The following is a 19,210-nucleotide window of genomic DNA, read 5'->3' as shown; positions in this document are numbered from 1 at the left end:
AATAAATTAAAACTCTATTACATTTTAAATGTTATGATATTGTAAGTGTATACATATCAATTTAATTTACTATAATACAATGTAATATGTATACAATATGCAACATGTAGTACAAATTTATATATATATATATATATATATATATATATATATACATACAGTGATTACTAATTGTAATATGTGTAACGTGTTTATATGCTTCACTCCTAGATTTCCACAGTGAAGGAAGCCTTTATTGACATTTCCCTTCCCATCATAGAGGAAAGGGTGAGACCCACATTTGTAAAATATTTTTCCTTCATTTTTTTGCATTTGATAATCTGTCAATTCACTAAAAGTGCTAAACTGTTTTGAGTTGAGTGATGTCATTTGAGAGTTGCTTTTCTTGCTCAGATCTCTAAGCCTACAAACCCTGGTAGACTAGGGAAAAGTGGGAGGGAGCAAGATGGTCCGGCCTCCCATGATGACTCGTCAGCTACCCATTCACAAGCCAATAGAAACAGCAGGAGGTTGAGTGGACAGGTGGGTGGAGTCAATATTAGAAGAGAGACATTGATAGTTCTTATACACAAGCTTTCAGAATTTGTGATCTGAAATATTAAGATATCTTAATGTTTTTGAAAGAAGCCCTTTATGCTCACAAAGGCTGCATTTATTTGATCAAAAATATAGTGCAAATACTAATATATTGTAAAATATTAAGAACAGTGTGTTTTCAAATTTAATTTAATCCTGTTATGGAAATCTGAATTTTGAGCTCCAGTTTTCAGTTGTCACATGATCTATCAGAAAACATTCTAATGTGTTGATTTGGTGTTAAAGATACTATTTTTGTTCTTGTTTCTTTTATTACATCTATAAAAAGCTTTCACTTAGGATCAATTTAATGCATCCTTGCTGAATAAAAGTATTAATTACAAAAAAGTTACAAGTTTATTAATTAAAAAAAAACTTAACTGACCCCAGACTTTGGATTGTATGTGTTTCCTTGCTTCGTTGATTTTAACATTAATTTGTTTGTTTGTGTGATGATGCGCTTAGAAGCTGCAGGGTCGTCATTCGTCTACTTCTCAAGATGAGAGAGGTGCAGATTTGGTTTCTAGCCGACAAGAGGAGGAGCTATGTGTGGCTGGGCGTGGCCTGGCCAGTTGCCAGGCAGATACCATGGGAAGCCAATCAGACTGCAGTGAGAAGGATTCCAACCTGCAGGACAGCAGTAACGATGCGGACAGCGAGGCCTCCGAGAGCGAATGGTCACCACGAATCCCATCTGTGTCCACACACAGTAGCACATCAGATAAAGTCTCAACCGCCACGACTTCGGCCTCAACAGCACAAAATCTAAGTCTAAAACCAAACCTGAGCCCCACTTCCTTAGGCCCCATTAGACCTCAGCAGGGCGGTGCTGTAGAGCAGCTTGTCAGCGCTGTGTCCAAGCTAGGACTGGTGCACACTTCCACTGATACTCTACTTGTCAGTCACAGCCCAGAGGAACCGTCCGAGGTCCGGGAGAGAGACCGTCAGCACCATCAAGGGGCCTTCCAAGCCCTCTGTCACAGTTACACCCCCAGCTCTAAAGAGTGCTCCGTACAGTCCTGCCTGCATCAGTTCACCTCTGTTGAGCTGCTGATGGGCAACAACAAACTGCTCTGTGAGAACTGTACTGAGAGAAGGCAAAGACAGATGAAGAGGAGTGGTATGTATAAACATATTAAATAAAGTACTGTGCAAAAGTCTTATACCACTAGTATTTTCACCAACAATTTTTTTTTTAAATCAGTTATTTCTATCTTTTGTTGTAGTGTGTCAGTAGTAAGTATCAGTTTACATTTCCAAACATTATTTTTGCGATTAATTGTAATAATCCAGTGAGATTTTTGTTTGCACAAGGAGTCTGACAGCAGCCAGTGCTCCACACAGAGATCTGATCTCATCATCATCAGTCTGTCTGGAATTACATGAAGAAACAGAACAAACTGAGACAGAATCAATCCAGAAGAACTGTGGCAGTGTCTTCAAGACATTTCAAGAAACCTACCTGCAAAGCTACCTGAAAAACAATACGCAGGTGCTCCTAGGACAAAAGCATTTTTTTAAGCATAGTGTGGTCACACCAAATGTTGATTTAATTTAGTTAAGTTAATAGAAGTTAATTAATAAAATCTATTTATGGCATTATTTTTGATGGCATCCTCACTTTATAGCATTTTTACAAGTAGCTTTGCAGGTTTCTTGAAGCGTTTTGGAGACAGGGTTATGTAGGAGCTATTACAGAACACTGGTTTAAATCTTTATGTAGGAATAAATTAAATAAAAAAACTTAAAATGTTATTTTTGTGGCTGATCAGATATACTGTCAAAAGTGTAGATTAGACTGTTATTTATATGTATGTTTCAGATAAGAAGGCTGAGAAGGTGTACACCAGTGCCCGTAAACAGATGCTCATCTCTGCACTTCCTCCAGTTGTCACTCTTCACCTTAAACGATTTCACCAGGTGTGAATCCTCAGCGCTCCACACATTATAACCTGCTATTGTCATTTGTGTCGCATACGTACATTTTGTGTCATTTTAGCCAGTTTGTAACCTAAACACAACTGCTAGACGTATTATCACCATCAGACATAAAATGTTAAGTTTAATTAATTAAATGCCCATTGTCATTTTCCAAACCTATTAAAGGTGCAGTAGGAGATCTTGGAAAATGCTAACTTTAGCCTGATAGCACTGAAAGTGAACGTCCCACCCTCCCTGCAGTCGCCATCCAAAGCCACGCTCCCTGAATGCATATATACGCTCACAAACCAGAATACCAGAGACAACATTACTACAGGCCACATAGAGGTTTAATTCCAGTCCTTGAAGTCCTCCATACAAAGGGCATTAAATTGTGCGAGACATAAATTTAGATAGTATTTAAATAGTATTCGCAGCACAAATCTGTGAATGAATGTTCCCAAGTGAAGTAAACTTCAGTGGATTTCCCCTGCTCCGGGAGTAGGGAGCAAATAACACTGTGTAGGGAGCATATCAATTGGAATGCAGTTCATGCACAGTGCTCACTTCTAACGAGCTGGTTATCCGAATCGGATGTGTTAACTAAGCGAGACATGCAAAATAGTGACAGGGACATGGCGTAGCATTATAACAAAACTTTCAAATGTATCTACTATGATTAAACAGATCTTCCACCATCTATCGGGATGTGAAGAGACTTTCAACCAGCATAACAAAAAAGGTTTCTGAAGACAATCACCTATTGCACCTTTAACCAATCATACTTTCAAGTGTGTGTGTGTGTGTGTGTGTGTGTGTATGCATGGATGTATGTATGCATGCATGTATGTACATATTAGTGTTCCTGTGGCTCAAGTGGTAGAGCATTGCGTTAGCAGGGCAAGGTTGTGGGTTCGATTCCCAGGGAACATGTGTTTGGTAAAACATCTTAGCCTGAATGAACTGTAAGTCGCTTTAGATAAGTGTCTAAATGCATACATTTATTAAAAATTAAATTTAATATATATTTATATACATGTATATATATGTGTGTGTGTGTGTTTGTGTAGGCAAGGTCATGTGTTGTATGCTTTATTGTGTGACGGTACACTGATTGAGCTTTCTTTGTCTTTGCAGGCCGGGATGAATCTGAGGAAAGTTAATAGACATGTGGATTTTCCTCTTTTGCTAGACCTAGCACCTTTCTGCTCTGCCACGTGCAAGGTACTGATAAGAGTAATACATATCAGTAAAGACCAATGATTTATGAATCTTTATAAAGTAGTGATTCAGTATGTGTGTGGCAGAACCTCGGGTCAGGGGAGCGTGTGCTGTACAGCTTGTATGGCATTGTGGAACACAGCGGATCAATGCGTGGTGGGCATTATGCAGCCTACGTGAAGGTTCGCACCCCCCAGCGTAAACCTGAGCAGCGCCGGAACCAGTCAGGTAGAAAGCCACACAGGCAGCAAATAGTTTCCATATGCTCCTCAATGCATTTCTTTGCAGCTGGTTCTGAAAGACCTGAAAAACCTGTGAGTAAACAAATGGTTGTCTGCATTTCGGCACTGGACCACAACCTTGAGGATGTGGCTTGTTTAGTAAAGGCCAAGTGGAATTTGTTTGTAGTTTATGATCTATAGAGGTGTTCTTCTCCACTCTACCCGAGGAAAGATCACACTTTTCAGCAGTGTTTGGAACAGAGTGAAAAGCCCATGGAGAGCTGTGGTAGTAAACTGTTGCAGTGCACAGATTGAAGCTGAATTGTTCTTTATAATTAAAGGGTTAGTTCACCCAAAACTGAAAATAAGGCCATAAATTACTCACCATCAAAGCATCCTAGGTAGTGTTCTAATTATGTCAAAGCTCTTAGGGGGTGCCAAAAAATAAAACCTTGTATGATTTTTTCTAAATATGATTCATATTTTTGTCTTGTCCTCTTTATCGTTGAGAAAGTTTATTTTATGATGATCAGTGAATTAGGTGTACCAGACAATCACTAAGCAAAGGAGAATTAAATATCTAGCCTAGGGGTGTGCGATATTGACAAAAAATAATATCTTAATATTTTCTGGGATTTTGTTGATAATTATAATCAGAAGATATTTTGCTGAGTGTGTTGCGCAGCAGGACTGCCATGGACAGCTGACTCTGTGTGGTGGTCAGTTCACAGCATTGACAGAAATTAATATTTTCCAACAAGTTTAAAACTATTTTTACCTTTGTAAAGCCATTTTTTTCCTTTGTCAAATTGTGTCAAATTGTATCATATTCTTAGGCTACATTTTAATTAATAAAATTACAATAATATGACATTTGGGGCTGTTACCAAACAAATAAAATCTTAACCAACAAAATGTATTTTTGCAATGCAGTGGAAACACAGAAGCTGCATCTGAAGTGGCATTTAGATGCATATACACTCTGTTTAATGCAAGACATGAATGTATTTAACCTGCAGATACAAATGCATGAATAATGTTTTTATATTTTAATCCTAAAACGTTAATACTGATATTTAAAATTAGTTGGGCGATGTCTACCAAATTGCAATCAGCTTAACATTGTGTTGTCTGTCAGCCATTGGCAATGGACGATGACATTGTCCATCAGCCTAACCCTATTTGAAATTATTTTAAAAAAATCAAAAGGTACTTTAAATGTGAAATTAAAACTGCCAGTAGGTGGCACCAAGTAACTGTAAATAAGTAAGTCATTGCGATTGAACCGAATCATTTAAATGGTTGATTCATTCAGGAACGAAACACCAGACACAAAACAGTGCTGTGGCTTTGTTTGGAACCATCTTTGTTCCAAACACAGTATTCATACCACAGTATTCATACCCCTTAATTTTTTTCAGATTTTATGTTGCTACCTTATGAAATTCTTTTTTTTTCTCTCCATATCAATCTACACCCCATACACAATACTGACAAAGCAAAAACAGAATTGTCACAACTTCGTAAATTTATTAAAAATTAAAAACTGAAATAAGTACATTGCATAAGTATTCATTAACTAAATATTTAGCTAAAGCACCTTTACAGTCTCAAATCTTTTTGTTTGATGCAACAATCTTTGCTCATCAGCATTTGGCAATTATCTGCCATTCTTCTAATCTCTTTACCTTTCAAACTCTGTCAGGTTGGATATGGGCAGGTGCACATTTTCAGGTTTATAAATATTTGTTTGGGTTCAAGCTCAGGCTGTGGCTGGGCCACTTAAGGACATTCATAGAATTGACTATAAGCCACTCTTGCTGTGTGCTTAGGGTCATTGTCCTGTTGGAAGATTAAACTTCTGCCCAGTCTGAGATTCTAAATGCTCAGGACTGTGTTTTCATCAAGGCATCAATTCTACTCTGATGAGTCCCTCAGTCCCTGCCACTGAAAAACAGCCCCGCAGCATGAGGCTGCTACCAGCACACTTTACTTTTGAGATGATACTGTGCAGGTGAAGAGCACAACTGGTTTCCTTCAAACATGATGCTTTGAATTGAGGTTCATCAAACCAGATAATATTGTTTCTCACAGTCTGAGGGTCTTTTAGGTGTTTTGTAAATTCCAAGCGTGTTTTCATGTGTCTTAACTGAAGAGAGGATTGAGTTTGGCCACATTGCCATAAAGACCAGATCGGTAGAGTGTTGTAGTGATGCTTGTCCTTCTTTAGATTTCTCCTATCTCCACATATGATCATGGAACTGTAACTAGAGTGACCATCAGCTTCTTCTAACCACTCTAACCGAAGCCCTTTTCCATCAGTTGGTCAGTTTGGCAAAATGTTAAAAACTTTTTTTTCTGCCTTACAATTATGATGTATGGAGTGTATATTGTTGTGGGAAAAAAAACTAATTTAAAGCAGTTTAACATAAGGCAGCAACAAAATAAAATGTGGAATGAGGTATGAATACATTCGCAAAGCACTGTAAGTCTCTTAATATTAACTTCTTGTTTATTGAACTGTTGTATAAAATCAGTAACACATTTGTGATTTTTGCAACAACAAAAAAAAGTCACTCTCCATGTAATATTTATATTAACTATATGAAATTATATACATTTTCTGCCCCCATATCTTGAATTTTGGGGCTCCCTTAATGCTTATGGGTGGTCCAGGACCTCCCCAGTCCCCCCTCAATTCAATCACTGATCCTAGGTGACTTTTTTCTTTCAGACAAACCCAGTCGGAGTTATATAAAAAATAGTCTTTGATCTTTCAAGCTGTTTAATGGCACTCAGAGGATGTTACAGTGCTTCAGTCCAAAAGAAGTTTAATAAAAAGCTCCCATCTATAGTAAAAAGTGTCTAACATGGCTCCGGGGGGTGAAGAAAGTCCTCCTGTAGCGAATCAATGTGTTTTTTGTAAAAAAAAAAAAAAAAAAAAAACATTTAAAACTTAATAATCAATTTAATCTAGCTTGTGCTCACTGTTGTAAACAGAAGCAGCTCTGGCCAGATGACATATGAGGTCATCATTGCACATGCACCGCTCAGAAGTGACAAACACAGAAGCACAGGGGAGACAAAACAGCTATCACTAATGAGAAGTACAAAACAAGGATTTGCAAAGAAGAATGTTAGAGGATTTCGATATAATCCAAGAGGAAACTGGTTTTCCTTTGCTAAAGTAAGGAAACTTTGCTTCCTTTGCTCCTGTTAACAAATGTTGGTTTTCACGACACTCACCGACACATGTGCAGTGCTGACCTCATACGCCATCCTCCAGGAGCTGCTTCCTTGTATATACATATAATTTTTTTTTTTAATGGATGGGCACCTTTTATTTAACTTCTCTTGAGGAGGATTGATTCTCACATAAAAATATTGATCTTAAGTGTTTTGAACAAGTAATTTTATCATATAAAAAGTAGACCACTCTACAGAAGATAGAGAAACATCATGTGTTGTCATTTCATCTTTAATGAAGGCAAAGCTAAAGGTGGCATTTTATTAAAATAGGTTAATTATTGTGATAGTGTTGTAATTAAAGGTTATTTTAGTATTAATTGTGTTCTGTCATTTTTAAAGGGGTCCTATTATGCTCTTTTACAAAGTCTTGATTTTGTTTTGGGGGACAGGCTCTCATTCTAGGTTGTTCGAAAACACATTATTTTTCACTTATTTTACAGTCTGGCATGAACCGCTCGGATAGTTCCTGTATCAAATGAAGGCCCGCCTTCTGAAATACGAAATGTGCTGTGATTGGTTAGCTGGGCCAGTGTGTGTTTTGATGGGCACCATTTGGCGCCTGCTCGGGAAATGTCATGCTCTGTGAGCTTCAGTGTAAATATTTGTCAAAATCAAATAAATTTGAGCGTGATTTAAACCCGGATGATTGTAAGCGCTCTAAGTTCGTCTGCCTTGGGAAAGCTAGCGTGTCTCCCGACATAGTGATAACACGCGTTGTCTTCTCTTGTGCAGCTCAACCAGGTCTCGTCCAATTCGTCTGTATTTGTGATATCACAAATCCCAGAAAATATGCATTGTAGTCCAAACGAGTTGTTCGTTGTAGTTTTTGAAAAGTGATTTCTGTTGAACAAAATATCTCATTTTGAAGTGGACTTTGAGCTTTGTAACTTTGTAGTCTTTTTTTATGCTTAGACAGCAACATTACAGACTAACTAAAGTTGAAAAAGCATAATAAGCATAATAGGACCCCTTTAATAATTGATAAATACAGTAATACAAGTGGATGTTTTGGAGTTAAGGACTAAATTATTGATTTCAAATATGTTAAATGTGGATGTTCTCTGAATACCAATATCAATTTGTTTTTTAGGTTCCAGAGAGGCCAGCTCAGCCCCACAAGGCCAGTGGGTGTATGTTAGTGACACCAACGTACAGACTGTACCGGAGTCCAGAGTGCTGAACTCTCAAGCTTATTTACTTTTCTATGAAGAACTCCTATAGATCCAGACGGGCGCGTGAATGCAAGATGATCCAGACGAATGCAAAATGCAAAATATCAGCTCCGACAACAGCGAGCACTTACTGCATGACTGTATCCCTGTATTTTAACATAGGATTCCATATACTAAAATCTTTGTCTTATGGCTCATTCATTACTCAATGTGATCTGAATTCAAAATGGGATCCATGGGAGTTGATATGAGAGGGAGGATTGTGCCAAAAGAGTCTATAACCTCTGTTGTGAAAGGGAAACTCAGCACAATATGCAGCGGTTGCTTTCAGAGCCGTTTAAACCAGTCATATCCTGCACTGGAGCACACAAATTAGTCACACACACATAGATATGCAAACAACATGTCATCATTTACTTGGAGACAATTTAATATATACAAGGTTGCTTGACAACAATAGAATAAATTGTAATTTGCTGATTTTCATTTATTTTTGTGTTAACATTTAACTTTGGTTTGCTTGATCAGTACTAATGTTTTTGAATGTAGTTTGATTCAAATCATAGAAGTGGGCCCTCTTGTAAAGTTTCATAAATGTATAACTCGAGAACATTACTCTAATGGATATGGAGTTTGTGCAATATTCCTGAACTTTGTCTCATGCCTCATTTATCTATTTCAGAAATTAATACGAGTAAAACTTATTTCTTATTATTTCCCCTCATGATTTTTGAAACCACATCAGTGCCTAGTTTATGAGGGCTGAGATTTTTTTGCATGTCTTTAGCAAAGTATTTGATTCATACAAGAGTATAAAGAGAACAGTTTGTGTATATACTGATTAGAAATATACATAATTGTATGTAAAATATGTATCTTGCTCAATACTATTTATTCTGTTTACCATAACACCATATATTTCTGTGGTGTATAAGTCTTCAGGGTTCCTCTTCTACTGCTTGAATTTTGTGAACATAATCCAGTGCAAAATCATTTAAAATGATAATTTAAATACATTTAGTGGAAGAAAACCTTTGAGTGGGTTTGAAATTATTTCATCTGGTAACATTTGGGGTCTCTGGGTGCCTTGTCTCTCTTTCTCTTTCTGGAGATGTTGTCGGCCATTAGTATCCCCTGTCGCCACAAATCCCAGGATGCCATTTTCACTCTGTCCTCGGCTGAGATTCGGCGTGACGGGTGCAAAGGCGTGCTGTTTTAGACCATGTTGCTGACTGGTGAAGAGGAGGTGGGTGTGGAATCAGAAAAGGGCAACGTCCGAAACAATCTTGTCCTGCCTTGCTCCTCTCCACATTCCGTGACATTCGAATCAAGACGGTTATCAGTTACAACAGAGAGTAAAAACACCAACAAGAGTGCAATCTTTGCAAAGCATATAAAAAAACGGCTCTCTTTCAGGGAGGTTGTGCGAGTGATTTAATGCGAGTTAATGATTGGATGTGTTTCCCTCAGTCATTTGAAGTGACAGAGAAACCTGATATGAGGGACGGGTGGAGCTGATTTTGCTTTCAGAAGAACCCGTTGAATGTGAAGGGAGCCATTCAGACATATCCGGGTGGAAAAGGGTTTTTGCTTTTCTTCATACCTTCAGGGCAGACATAACAAGTGGTTAAAGATGATGGCTTGTTATCTTTTTTGACACAGCTGTGTTTCTGCATTACTCTACAGCATGTAACCTCTTCTGTCACTCTTTCAAATGCAATTCTGTCTGTTTGGGGTGGCAACGGAGGCTGGGTGAAATATATTCCATCACTGGACTCCACTAAAACGGTACGATATGAATTCTTGGTTTTGAACCAGCCCTACTGTATGTATACATATATCTGCTATGATGTGTTAAAGATGCCAGAGAGGTTATCTGAAATGCCTAGTGTATTCAGCTCTTCTGTGCTTTTCAATTCTTGGTTTGTTGAAGGTTTGCCTTCAAAATTCCTTCATTCCACACAAGCTTCAGTCGTAGTGTGGTATTGAATTGCTCGCTGAAACATACATACAATATGGTGTGTCAGTAAATACCACACCACTCTTGTCTTTGAAACTAAATACAAAGAATTAAAAAAAAAAGCAATTGAAGGACCTAAAAGAAAAGATTATGTTAAATTCTTATGTAATAATACAATATATGTCTAGTGTATTTATTGTCATGGGAACTGGTAAATTTAAGATGTTCATGTTCATTTAAACTGTCTAGTGGTATGACACTTCCATATAGCTTCTAAATTAATACAAGGCCTAAAACTGCTTGCGTAATAATAAAAAAAAAAAATCTCTTTTTTTTTTCTCTCACTCTCTTATCTATTAAAATATATATAAACCTCAAGACCCAAAGTGGTTGTCAGCTGGGGGCTGGCTGGGACCCACTGGAAATTATTAAAAAAGTAGAAATCAAGATGTAAGCTGACATAGTATTTCTTATTTTAATGTGTTCCCCCAACAACTGTTACGTATTTTATTTTTATTTTAGTCTTAAAGTCATGGTAATGGGGGTCCATAAACATGAACATGAAAAGCCATTTAAAATCATAATCAGGTCAGTTATTGAAACTTCTGGAGTTATATAAATTCAGGTTTATATATATAAAATCAGATTTCATATATATATATATATATATATATATATATATATATATATGAAATCTGATTTTAAGATTATTTAAAATGATTATATTTAATTAATAATAATAATAATAATAAACAATAAAAATGCCTTTGGAGGCAGCATTTCAAGGCAGAAAGGCATCAAGGCACGTTCAAATCTAAATTCTGCTTCACTTCCTATCTCCGGAGGTACCTTCTTCTGATTGAATTTTGAAGGCAGGCTTAGATGTATCCTTCCCTACCTTTGATATCCCACAATCCTGTGCGTTTTATTTCGCGATCGTTGAGCTAAAAAAGAAAAGGTGCCGTCTGAAAGTAACGTTTGGTGGTCAGTTTGTGTGTAAATCATAGACTGTATAAAAACAGGTGTAAATGTTTATTTCTGATTAACTTTTTGTACTTTTGATCTTAGTTCTAGCGAGAAATCAGTATTATAGTAATAAAATATTAATTTTCTTATCACAAAAACTCGTTATATTTTGTTGTAGATCATTAAACAGTTATGCTGCCTCAGAAGTCTGGCACTAGTCTTTGGTTGCAAGTATCCACTAGAGGGCCTGTGTTGTGAGGTCACTGTTGCAGGCATTGTTTCCGGGTCATCATTTCATCGCCATTTTACTAGTGAGAATAGGAAAGGTAAGGGATCGTAACGTGTCTGTAAATCTTCAATCTAAATCTTTAGTCCTGTGCTTCTTATTCTCCTCAGTTGCGGCGGTCGCTGAATTTGTAAATTTGTTCGTTTAAACGAGAGAATAAAGTTTTTTTAACAAGTGTTGAAATTGTAGACGCGCGGCCTAACGCTTGCATAGCTAGCATTACGACGCTTATTTCTATTTGATTAATGTCATAATTATATGCAGTGAAATACAGAAAGGTGAACGCACTAAAATTCGTTATAAAACACCCCGCGTGCATTTGAGTGGTACATTAGCTATCCTAGACTGGTTTTGCAGTAGTCTGAGTGAGAGCAGTATTTCTGTTGTGTGTCTCCGGAACTGCAGCTGTGCATCTTACATTACAGCTGTAGTGATCGACCATGAAAAAGCAGGGCTTGTTTTTTATGTTCCTATAAGAGAACTGCCATTCAAAACTCTTAAATGCTATATTTGCACTTACTGTTGATTCTGTGCAAGTAACATGTTTATTTGGTAAACATCTGCATGTGTATTTCATGATGCTTCTGGCACAGGAATCGCACGGTCAGAGATGTGGGACCAGGGAGGACAGCCTTGGCCTCAGTGGCCCCTGGGCTCACAGCAGCAGTGGATGCAGTCATTTCAGCATCAGCAAGATCCAGGTCGGCCGTTGTTCTTTTCTAATTGAGCTTGTACATACTAATTATATGATTCAGTTGCTGAACCGCTAGGTTGGGTGCAGTGTTTGAGTTTTGTGTGGGTTTTTTGCAGGTCAAGTGGACTGGGCTGCTCTAGCACAAGCATGGATTGCACAGAAAGAATCCACTGGAGGGGTTGCCGACCAGCAGGTGATTCAGCCCAACGGCCAGGAAATGAGGAACATGGAACCTCCAGCCCATAATAATCATGGTGCCTTTCCGGGCAATCATAATTTTGGCAGAGGTTGGCAACCAGGTAAGGCCAATTTTTCAGTTTGACTGTGAGAATTTTAAAGGCATATCATAATTAAGCTAGGCCTATGTGTTCTGCTGGAATGGTATACTTCACTGTGGAGTCAGACGTCTCCAATCCAGTCAACAATTGTTCGATATAACCAAGCCCTCATCCTTTTTCCTTGATTATCCATTTCATTCTGACATGCTTTGTAATACAGATGAAATGATCTGTTGCTACTGGTGTTTAGTTGTGACTTTAAATATTAAATAATCGGCCAGTCAATAGAAAGCAGAAGTAGCCCCCTTTAAACGCCTGCAGAACAATTAAAGGAATAGTTCACCCATAAATTAAAATTTACTCACACTATGGGCATCCAAGATGTAAATGAGTTTGTCTGTTAGATGTTTCATCATTGGAACCAATTTGGAGAAATTAGCATTACTTCACTTGCTCTACTATGGATCCTCTGCAGTGAATGGGTGCCATCAGAATAAGAGTCCAAACAGCAGTCCAGTGGATTATTATGTTCTTATCAGCTGCTTGAACACTCATTCTAATGGCACCCATTCACTACACAGGATCTGTCAGTGAGCAAGTGATGTACTGCTAAATTTCTCTTTTCTCATAAATAAACAAACATCTTTGACGACCTGAAGAAATTTTTAGCAAATTTTCATTTTGGATAAGGTACAACAGGTAAATGTTTGCTCAGCGTGCTATAGTTGCAATATGTCATTTTTTTTGGCTCTAATATTGAAAGCCAAGAACTTGACTACAAATGTTTCAATTCATCACCTGCTATTATTTTTTGTTATTGCTGATATTTTAGTTGAAAATTAACATGGCATTAAATCATAAGTAAATAAATCACCTGAGAACAACTGAACAGGTGAGTACCCTGAACAATTGAGTTCAATTACCCAAATTAATTAATTTTTTTTTTTTTTTTTTGCTTTCAGCCAAATGAAAACTTTAATTTTGGCATTTAATTATAATTTTCACGCATCAATTTCTCTCTCTGATACATTACATATTTTACATTTGTTACATTTGTTGCATGCCAAAGTAAGTAGGGCCAATGCATTTGTCAGTTTGCCGTGGAACTTATTGTTTACTTGCAGAGATTTACACAGTTTGTAAATTAGGTTTGTATTTGCTGATTGTTTATAGAGTGGGGAATGCATGGCCAGCCTCCTCCTCCCCCTCCAGAACAAGCCTGGGTTCCTCCTGGACAAGGGCCGATGGATGTTGTCAACCCGTCGGAAGACAGTAACAGTCAAGATAGTTTGGAGTTTCCTGGAGACCGACACCATGGAGGCTTTCCACAAAACAGTCATGGGTTTGGGGGTCAGCCTGAGCCTTACCCTATAGGCCCAGTTGGCGTCAATCAGTTTGATTATCAGGTACACTTACTTGGGTCTGGATTATCAAAAGTTACAACCAGTCTCCTAACTTCCCAGTCTAAGTCACATTTATTTTCGTTTCCTGTTAGCATGGAGCTGCGCCAACGGGGGCAGCATACGGACCACCCTCCACTGGCTTTCATGCACCTTATTGGCCCGAAGGACCACAGAACAGAAGAGACCGGCTCCCTGGCTTCAGACCTGAACGGCCCAGATCCCCCAATCAGATCGAATTTAAACCAGAGACGCCTACTCTTGGTGATTTATAAATATTGATTAATGTAGATGCATAGGAAAAACTGCTGTTCTAAAAGGCTTCAGTTGAGATATTGTCTTAATTGCTGGTCTAGATGCTGTTAAACGGAGGACTTTGCCTGCGTGGATTCGAGAAGGCCTTGAAAAGATGGATCGTGAGAAGCAGAAAAAGTTGGAGAAGGAGAGGATGGAGAAAGAGCGTGCTGAAATGGCAAATAATGAAAGAAATAGCGATATTGTAGTGGAGGAAGGTGATGGGCCTCGGTTGCCACGCAAGAGCAAATTTGTAAGCATCCTTTTTCAGAATCTGTTTACAACGAAGGAATCTGCTGTGGTTACTTTGGCAACTGTTGTCCCAGGGTTCGCTGACAAGCACTTTACATGATTGTTATCTTAAATCAAAGACCCCATGAAATTTCCTTGATGAGCGTGTTGATGTATTTTAATTTGAACATTTTAAAATGTGTACACTACTGTTCGAAAGTTTGAGGTTGGTATGGTTTTTTCTTTTCTTTTTTGAAAGAAATGCCTTTTATTCAGCAGTGCCTATATTAAATTGATCAAAAGAGATTGGTTAAGACTAGTTACTAAAAAATTGTTTCAAATAAATGCTCTTTTTAAACTTCTTATTGATAAAAAAAAAACAATTGCACAAAAATATTAAGTGGCGCAACTGTTTTCAACATTGATGATAATACGATATGTTTGAGCCTCAAAACAATATGTTAGTAACTTTTAAACGGTAGTGTATATCTGCTAAAATATATATTTTTGACAACTCCTAGGGGTAATCTAGCACGTGGGTTACTAACTGACAATGACTGAGCCACAAAACTCCAACTGATTTCATGGACTTTAGTTACTTTGCTTGTTAGCAGCTGCACACTAACACTAATAATTCCTCTCGGCGCTTATGTCATCCAGAAGCGTATGGTTTCTGGTCCAATCACCTACTCCTCTTTTATTTAGGATAGTGATGATGAGGATGGTGAAGAAGATGGTGCTGGGGAGGATGGCGTATCAGGAAGAAGGTTGGAGTTTGGTGGTAGAAGTTCTCCTCTTGTTCAAGAATACCAAAGTGAACCAGAGATGACAGAAGAGGAGAAAGAGTTTCAGTTGGTGTGTTCACACACGCACACTTCTGTCTCGGCATATATCTTCCACAATTGTGACTTGTGTTTCTCAACCAGTCCTATTTGCTCCCCACAGATGCTGATGACTAAAACTCTTCTTACCGAAGTCCTCCTTGAAGTCACAAATGAGGAAATCTTCCTGGTGGCTAAAGAGACTCATCGCAAAGCCACTAAAGGTCTGCTCCTGTTCCCTTCTGTCTGTGCAACTGTGCCTTCTGAATTTTAATTCTGAAGAAAGAACCACATTTCCACAGAAATTAGACTTGGTTATGTTTTGACTGATAAATATGATGCCTTTTTGTCTGACATGCATCATGGTAGTACTTTATGATAAGTCAAAGTGCAATTCTTCTTCGGCCATTCTCTGCTAATGCAACAGAAGACATAAACCGCAGAGGGAGGGTGAAAATGGTCACATAGATGCAGTTAAATGCAATCTTACAAAGGGTTTCCAGTCAAATCTGTTCCTAGATTTACTTCCTGTAAAACAAAAGTACTTCCTCACGTCTATGTTTGCCAGACAGCTTCTCATTACGAAAGTGACACTACATTAGTACAGACAGGTTCTTTCCTCCTCCACTGTTTGCTGTTTTTGATGGACTTTGTGTGATAACTTTTTTTTTCTCTCCATCTTTTTTTTATTTGTATCCTTTTTTATTTTATTTTGTCAAAGGCAGCTCTTGTGAATAGTGCATATGTGTACCCTCATCTCTAGAGACTCTTGCCTATGCGAAAGTGGTGGCTGTATGTGTTTTTAACATGTTGTTCCTGTTGTTGATGTGAATCAAAGCTCCTGCAAAACAGCTGGCACAGTCAAATGCACTGGCTTCTCTGACTGGTCTCGGTAAGTGTCTTCACATTTTGGCCCGACGGGGGGGTTTGGGGGAATAAATGGGGGTGGGAAAGGGGGCTCTCTAATGAACTTCAGTACATTCTCAAGAGCTCAAGCAGCAGATCTTCTCAATAGTTAGCTTCCAGCAACACAGATTATAAAAAGCATGCTTCGTTTATTGAGGTGGGCTTTAGTGAAGTATCATGTAGTGGAACGAGGGACTGTTAGCGTGCGACTATGATTGCCATGCTCCTGCTGTCCGTTATAAGAGAGGGGCTTTGTTGCTACAGGAGGGCTTGGTGAGTACGGCTCGGATGAGAGTGAGGATGAGGAGCGAAGTGCAAAGGGGTCAGACTCCTCAGACACAGATGATGAGGAGCTGCTGCACCGCATTCACCAGAAACAGGATGCCTTCCGTCGCAAAGAGAGGGAGCAGCAGCAGCTGCAGGAGAGGCTGGCACTGGAGGTACAGACTGTAAAAGGTGGGTGCATCTAGAGAAAAGTGTGAACATTTTAATGGCATATATATATATAAAAAAAAGAATAGTCAGTTTATCAGCTGAAATTGATAAAATGGATTTATTCATTAAAGTAAATCAATTATATCTATTTTTATTTATTTTTTTTGCTTAAATTACATAATGTAGCGAATAATCAAATTATACTTAACATTTGGCTGAGAAATTACCATCAAAAGAAAGTTATTGTGTTAAATGAGAAAAGCATCATATAGACATTACAAAAAAATTACCTTTGAAAGGAATATTTTGTGTGATTTAACAAGTTTACACAGACTTTTAGGCTACAATGGCTATGGTAATTTTTTATAATATTTTTAATTTTAAAAATATTTTATTTATACTACTTTTTATGTCCTATAATATGTTTTTATTTGTTTTAAAATAAATATATATTCAAACTTCTTGTCAAATGTGTGTACAGTAATTTTTCTTTGTGTATGTTTTCAGAAGATTTGGCATCAGACAGAGTAAGCAGAGAGAGGGCAGGTTATGAGGAGGAGCAGACAGAGTCTAAACACAAACAGGAAGTTAGGGAAAGGGAGGCGGAGCCCACATTAGAACGACGCAGGTCACGTAGTGAGCCAGAAGTCAGTGAGGTCAAGTGGGCAAGCAAAGAGCACACAGGGCGTAACGGAGGAAGTGCCAGCCCCTTGGCAAGTGAGCAACGTAGCCGCACCTCCACATCCAGCTCTTCCAGCAGCCGGTCCTCTTCGTCCTCCTCGTCCTCAGCCTCCTCTCGCAGCTCCTCCCACTCCTCGTCTCCCAGAAGGAAAAGGCGTCGCAGCCGCTCTGCCTCTCGTGGGGCTCGCAGGCGCAGCCGAAGTCGCAGCTCTCACAGACGTCAGTCAGAGCGCGACAAAGCCAGAGATAGAAGGCGGAGCAGCCGAGCACGCAGCACCGAACGTTCCTCTCATCACAGGAAGCGCAGCCATTCACGGCAACGCAGATCCAGCAGGGGCCACAGGAGCAGGTCCAAGGCCAGTCGCAGCCGCAGCAGGGAGAGGCAGCGTAGCAGGGACCGCAGGCGCAGCCGAAGTCGCAGTACAAGCCGCAGCAGGAGGAAACAGAACGCCTCCAGCAATGACAGGGAGAGAGACAGGAGGAAAGAGAGGAGCCGGAGCCACGAAAAGGATAAGAAGAAGAAAGAGAAAGATTTGGATAAAAAGAAAGACAAACAGAAGGGCGAGGGCAGTTCAGTAAGGGACGAGGAAGATGATGCCAAATCGAGGCGGAAAAAGGAGAGCGACCCTCACAGTGAGAGGTTTTCCCGGCAGGACAGTAAATCTAGCAAAAAAGGCTCTGCCAAAGCTAGCAAGAAGTACTCTGATTCAGAGTCCAGCAGGAGCAGGTCCCCTTCACCTGAGGTTAGCAAAGAGAAAAAGTCTAAGAAATCAAAACGTAGTCGATCAAGGTCAACGGAAAGGTCACACAAGTCTGGTAAGAAGGCAAGCCGCAAACACAAGTCTAAGTCACGATCAAGGTAGTATCCATTTTCTTCCTACTTTTTTTTTTTTTTAAATTGTTTTAATTGTGTGTGTGTGTGTGTGTGTGTGTGTATGATTAATAGTATTTATAATATCACAACTGTTGCAATTCAAATTATCCTGAAGTTGATTTTAAATGAATGTGTTGTTTAAATTCACAGTCACATAATGTTGAATGTGTAATTGCTGAATTGTGCACAAATGGTTCGGACTGTACTTCCTTAGTGCTACAGAGATTGATGTAATTTCCCCCTTTTCTCATTTAGTGTTGATCCAACAGCTGTTTACGGTGTGTGTATGAAGTTCTGGATGTGCTCTGCTCTTGTGATAGCACTAATAGTCTGTCCAACGCTTCTCTTGCAGGTCGACGTCTCCCAGCCGCCGCAAGCGTTGAGGGGCGTTCTGTGCACTTCTTTTAAAATTCCATGAGTTAACAGGCTTGTCTCATTATCGAGGCAATGTTGTAGGTGAACTCTGCACTCCAAACCTCCTCCCTCCCCTCATTATGTAAATATATGGTATTTTTAAGTGTTGTCTTCAAAACAGGAGATTTTGAATGAGTTTTTTTTTCTTGTATTATGCAAGGCTAAGTGTTCAAGTAGTCAATAGAACCTTGAAACTGTAACATTTTAAAACCTAACACCAGAGGAAATAAATTCTCGTTTCATGTATATTGTCCAATAAAACAAGAATGATTCTTTCTGTCTGACATGGCCTGCCTCTTATTTTGTTTTTAAAGCTTGCTGCTTGAAATGTCTGAGTGAAGACATATGAAATAAAGTAAAATAAATTATGGGCATATTTATAATAAATTTAGCTTTTTTTTTTTTTAACCACATGAAGAGTTGTGTGTACAGTAATTTTATGTGGTGCCTTTCACATTAAATGATTTGCTGATAGTACAGAATGTAAATGTTAAAACCTAACTAGTTTTATGAACTGAATTATTCTTCACAGCAAACAAAAAGTCATACACGTTTGAAATTACGCTAGGGTTAGTATAATTTTACAGTTTTATTAAATCAACTCTACTTTA

General features: G+C 38.6%; 2 protein-coding genes across 5 annotated transcripts in view; both read left to right on the top strand.

The window, feature by feature from the left end:
• The window catches only part of LOC132158637 (ubiquitin carboxyl-terminal hydrolase 45), a 36,754-nt gene extending 28,158 nt beyond the window's left edge, over positions 1-8,596 (top strand). Inside the window, exons 12-18 of one of the 2 annotated variants that reach the window (XM_059568131.1) lie at positions 211-267; positions 394-522; positions 1,042-1,696; positions 2,399-2,496; positions 3,634-3,720; positions 3,804-3,945; positions 8,278-8,596. In XM_059568131.1, coding sequence (XP_059424114.1) covers positions 211-267; positions 394-522; positions 1,042-1,696; positions 2,399-2,496; positions 3,634-3,720; positions 3,804-3,945; positions 8,278-8,408 — 1,299 coding nt within the window. In that variant the 3' untranslated portion in view covers positions 8,409-8,596. Of the gene's footprint in view, positions 1-210; positions 268-393; positions 523-1,041; positions 1,697-1,890; positions 2,048-2,398; positions 2,497-3,633; positions 3,721-3,803; positions 3,946-8,277 lie in introns of those variants that run through there. The other variant, XM_059568132.1, reaches the window with a different exon arrangement.
• Positions 8,597-11,507: 2,911 nt separating this feature from the next.
• Positions 11,508-18,883, top strand: LOC132158635 (arginine/serine-rich protein PNISR-like). Of its 3 annotated transcripts, none has more exons than XM_059568130.1 (12): positions 11,508-11,611; positions 12,165-12,272; positions 12,382-12,564; positions 13,717-13,949; positions 14,039-14,207; positions 14,300-14,490; positions 15,174-15,323; positions 15,414-15,513; positions 16,128-16,181; positions 16,460-16,651; positions 17,141-18,170; positions 18,538-18,883. In XM_059568130.1, the coding sequence occupies exons 2-12, from the start codon at positions 12,182-12,184 to the stop codon at positions 18,566-18,568; spliced, it is 2,424 nt and encodes an 807-aa protein (XP_059424113.1). In that variant the 5' UTR covers positions 11,508-11,611; positions 12,165-12,181; the 3' UTR covers positions 18,569-18,883. The 3 variants fall into 3 exon arrangements, with proteins under 3 accessions (XP_059424113.1, XP_059424111.1, XP_059424112.1); XM_059568128.1 differs by having other exon boundaries at positions 17,138-18,170; XM_059568129.1 differs by lacking the exon at positions 11,508-11,611 and adding an exon at positions 11,725-11,849 and having other exon boundaries at positions 17,138-18,170.
• The last annotated feature ends 327 nt before the right edge of the window (positions 18,884-19,210 follow it).

Source organism: Carassius carassius, chromosome 15 (assembly GCF_963082965.1).
Source record: "Carassius carassius chromosome 15, fCarCar2.1, whole genome shotgun sequence".
NCBI lineage: Eukaryota > Metazoa > Chordata > Actinopteri > Cypriniformes > Cyprinidae > Carassius > Carassius carassius.
The sequence above is the reverse complement of the archived record's forward strand: the minus strand, read 5'-3'. Positions and strand labels throughout refer to the sequence as shown.

Coding starts and splice junctions, on each gene's coding strand:
- LOC132158635 (XM_059568128.1), top strand. CDS start 12,182: ATGTGGGACCAGGGAGGACAGCCTTGGCCTCAGTGGCCCCTGGGCTCA. Junction 14,491..15,173: donor TGCCACGCAAGAGCAAATTT/GTAAGCATCCTT, acceptor TCTTTTATTTAG/GATAGTGATGATGAGGATGG. Junction 15,514..16,127: donor TCATCGCAAAGCCACTAAAG/GTCTGCTCCTGT, acceptor TGTGAATCAAAG/CTCCTGCAAAACAGCTGGCA.